The following is a 3,205-nucleotide window of genomic DNA, read 5'->3' on the forward strand; positions in this document are numbered from 1 at the left end:
TATATTGGTGTAAAAATTTTATTTTTGAATTCAATATATCATATAAGGATAACTTTGGAAAAATAAATTAGTGAAATAAACAAATTTAATGTTAAATTTAAAATATGGGGTGAAATGAGTTGAGATGAGAACAAAGTAGATAGTGGGGTGTCAATAACCGCACCCTATTATTTTCACATACTCAAACTGTTGCACTACCAAGTACGGTTGCAAAACCTCTCCACTAGCCAACGCAAGAACCTACAACCATCATCACCGGTCCGGCCACTACCAGTCAAGGCTCACTTGCAACCCCACCCACGCCAGTTTTGAAGGCTTGATGCTCACAATGCACTGAATGCAGTACATACAGTTAAGATAGCTTTTTTTTTTTTTTGGTTGCAAATTTTAGTATGATATTTTGATGAGGCATTGAGGATTTGAGGCCGGCCTATATATCCCCCAGATCGATCGTAGGCATATCATATGCCATACAAAATTAGAAGGGACGACAATGTAAATGTTCTGTAACCTCAAGCTCTCATGAAATATGATCACAAATTCACAATGATATAAACCCTAGTATAATTAAATTTTCAGCGAAATAGATACATAGTTCATGCGTAAATTTCTTCCGTATGAGCAAAAGCCCAATGATGTATAACGTGCGTGCTTTTACATAAGAGATGATAATCACGTTGATATTTTATTATGGAGAACAAAATATAATTTAAATTAAGTGTACATCGTGTCTTCTTTTTCTTAGCAGTTTGGTATTACTTGCTGTTTTCTTTGGTTGGTGATCAGAAACCTCAACCTTCCAATTGCAAGACTACTCTGCGTACAAAGTAATTTACATTTATAGTTCAACATCTTGAAATGAACTTAATAAGAGTGAAGCAGCAGATATGGTACGTACTTTGTAACATGCATACATTTGAAGCTTTGAGATAGACTTCATCAATACAGTATCTTCTCTTTACTGGGTCACTACTAATATTTCTTCACTACTTTGTAGTACTTCTGTACGTTAGCTTCTGCACTTCCTATTGATGAGTGCGTAAAAATTGCATAGTGTAATCTGGAAGTGCAGATAACAGCTGCCTTAAATTTTCCCAATCCCTAATGTATCGGGGGCATTTAATTCGGTATCGATGAAACAATCCATACCGAAATCATGAACGCCGAAGTCTTGACAGTCCAAAAGCCATGAGCAATTCTCCTCCCAATTGGATTGCATTACCATGCCATTCTGAATGTAGTTTCCTCCGTCTGGTATTTCATCACTGTTCCACAAGGCATCGATCAGCGGAGTTTCGTCCACCCAAAGACTGTTCATCAACGACTCGTCAACGTTGCCAATGCTATCAATCACTGTTGATTGATGTTCTATAGAAGGATTTTCATTTTGTGATGAGCTTGATGATGAATTCTCAGCTGGTGATGAGTTTGAAGAAGAATTTTCGGTTGTGGATTGTGGTAAGTTGCTGTTAGCTTGATCAGTATGGGATGAAATAATAGTTTTCTTGTTGGCCAAGTCATCTTGATCTTTATGGAGGAGTTCATGCGTGACAGGATCAATTCCCATCTTAAGCAGTTTTTTCTTGATGTGGGTGTTCCAGTGATTCTTGATTTCATTATCAGTCCTCCCTGGCAATCTTGCTGCAATCTTGGACCACCTATATCCAGATACCAAAAACAGTTAAACAAGATTTTGCTTGTAAAAGCCATTTATTACTAATTCAATGCAACTCTAAGATGAAATCAGAAGTAGCTAGCACCATATTAAACTTTTTAACAACCAGTTTAACTAAAACTGTAGCTTAAACCTATTCTTGCGCCTTACAATCTGCGGAAACAATTAATACAAAGATCCTAATTAGAAGAAGTTTTTATACACTAATTAAGCATTGTCACTCTCCGGTAGTATTGAAAAATTTATCGCTATTTACTATTTAGACCATATTGGTGGAAGAAGCAATTAGAAAAAAGGGGCATACGTAACAAACCCTCATTGGGCTAAGATATAACCTTTTCCGAACCGAATCGAAGGAATACTTGTAGATCATTTCTCACGTCAACCTCAATCAACTAATGAACTAAAGCTGTCTTGTTGAATGCACTATCATTTCAAAACACATATAATCATTTTCTAGTTCATGCATGATTGAACACAAGAAAAGTAGAAACCACGATTCTACGTACCTTGCAAATGAAAAATGAGTCAATTTAACACTTCAAATAAATGATGGAGGGTGAAAGGAGCTTGTCCAACACCAGAAAATTTGTAATAACAAGATCCTCATTAAGATTAATATGGATACTCTTCCAATACAAAATTACAAATGTTGTGTTGCTGGATTTATATGAATGCTGAGACGAACGAAATGAGTGAATATAAGAGGGTACAGTGCCGACCTATTCCCGAGACGACCATGGAGATCAATGACCAACTGTTCTTCAGATTCTGTAAGGAGGCCTCTCTTCAAGTCGGGACGGAGATAGTTGGTCCAACGGAGCCTGCAACTCTTGCCACAGCGGCGAAGCCCGGCGAGCTTCGGGACGGCTCTCCAGCAACACTGGCCATTTGTGAGAATGAAGTTGATGAGCTTCTTATCCTCCTCGGCTGTCCATGGCCCTTTCTTAACCCCCAGTTTGTCACAGCAAGGTTGCCTTCCCATTATTCACAGTATCTTGCTAGCTAGCTAGTAACAGATAAAACACCACCAAATAAACTAATTATGCTCTCGCGATGGATGATCAGCTATCTAGTGGCTCACCAACGCTACTTGTTCTAAAGACCCAAAAGCTCCACACCCACCTATATATAAATTCCTCACCTTTCCCAGCTTCATGTCATGATATATAATAACAGAGAGAGAGGGAGAGAGAGAGAGAGAGAGAGAGAGAGATATCCACCATTGGGCAGTGAAAGTGATGTGGGAACTGTTCTGGTGTGTCTGCTTCAAGGAAATGGGTGATAGTGAAAGATAGGTGACCTAAAGTAGAGCTAGCTAAGCTACACATACATGTAAAAATTTTGAAAGATTCAAACGAGAGTTAATTAGGTAGTGTAAATTTTGTTATTTGTTCCCATATTCCTACACAATTTCATTGCACTCTTACTCAACCATTCCATCACCCATTTCGTCATCACTACGTTTACGTGTCCTTGTCGTGGTGGAGTGAATCATCTGTCTGCATTTGCTTTTAAGCTTAAATCTGT

The 3,205-nt window shown here is 38.2% G+C and overlaps 1 protein-coding gene across 1 annotated transcript; it reads right to left on the reverse strand.

The window, feature by feature from the left end:
- Positions 1-851: 851 nt before the first annotated feature.
- On the reverse strand, positions 852-2,805 carry LOC126793478 (MYB-like transcription factor ODO1). Its single transcript, XM_050520015.1, has 2 exons — positions 2,398-2,805; positions 852-1,658 (listed from the first exon to the last, which is right to left on the reverse strand). Exons 1-2 carry the CDS (start codon positions 2,658-2,660, stop codon positions 1,085-1,087), a joined length of 837 nt encoding a protein of 278 aa, XP_050375972.1. The 5' UTR covers positions 2,661-2,805; the 3' UTR covers positions 852-1,084.
- Positions 2,806-3,205: the final 400 nt, after the last annotated feature.

The sequence above is a fragment of the Argentina anserina genome, chromosome 5 (genome assembly GCF_933775445.1).
Source record: "Argentina anserina chromosome 5, drPotAnse1.1, whole genome shotgun sequence".
Lineage (NCBI taxonomy): Eukaryota > Viridiplantae > Streptophyta > Magnoliopsida > Rosales > Rosaceae > Argentina > Argentina anserina.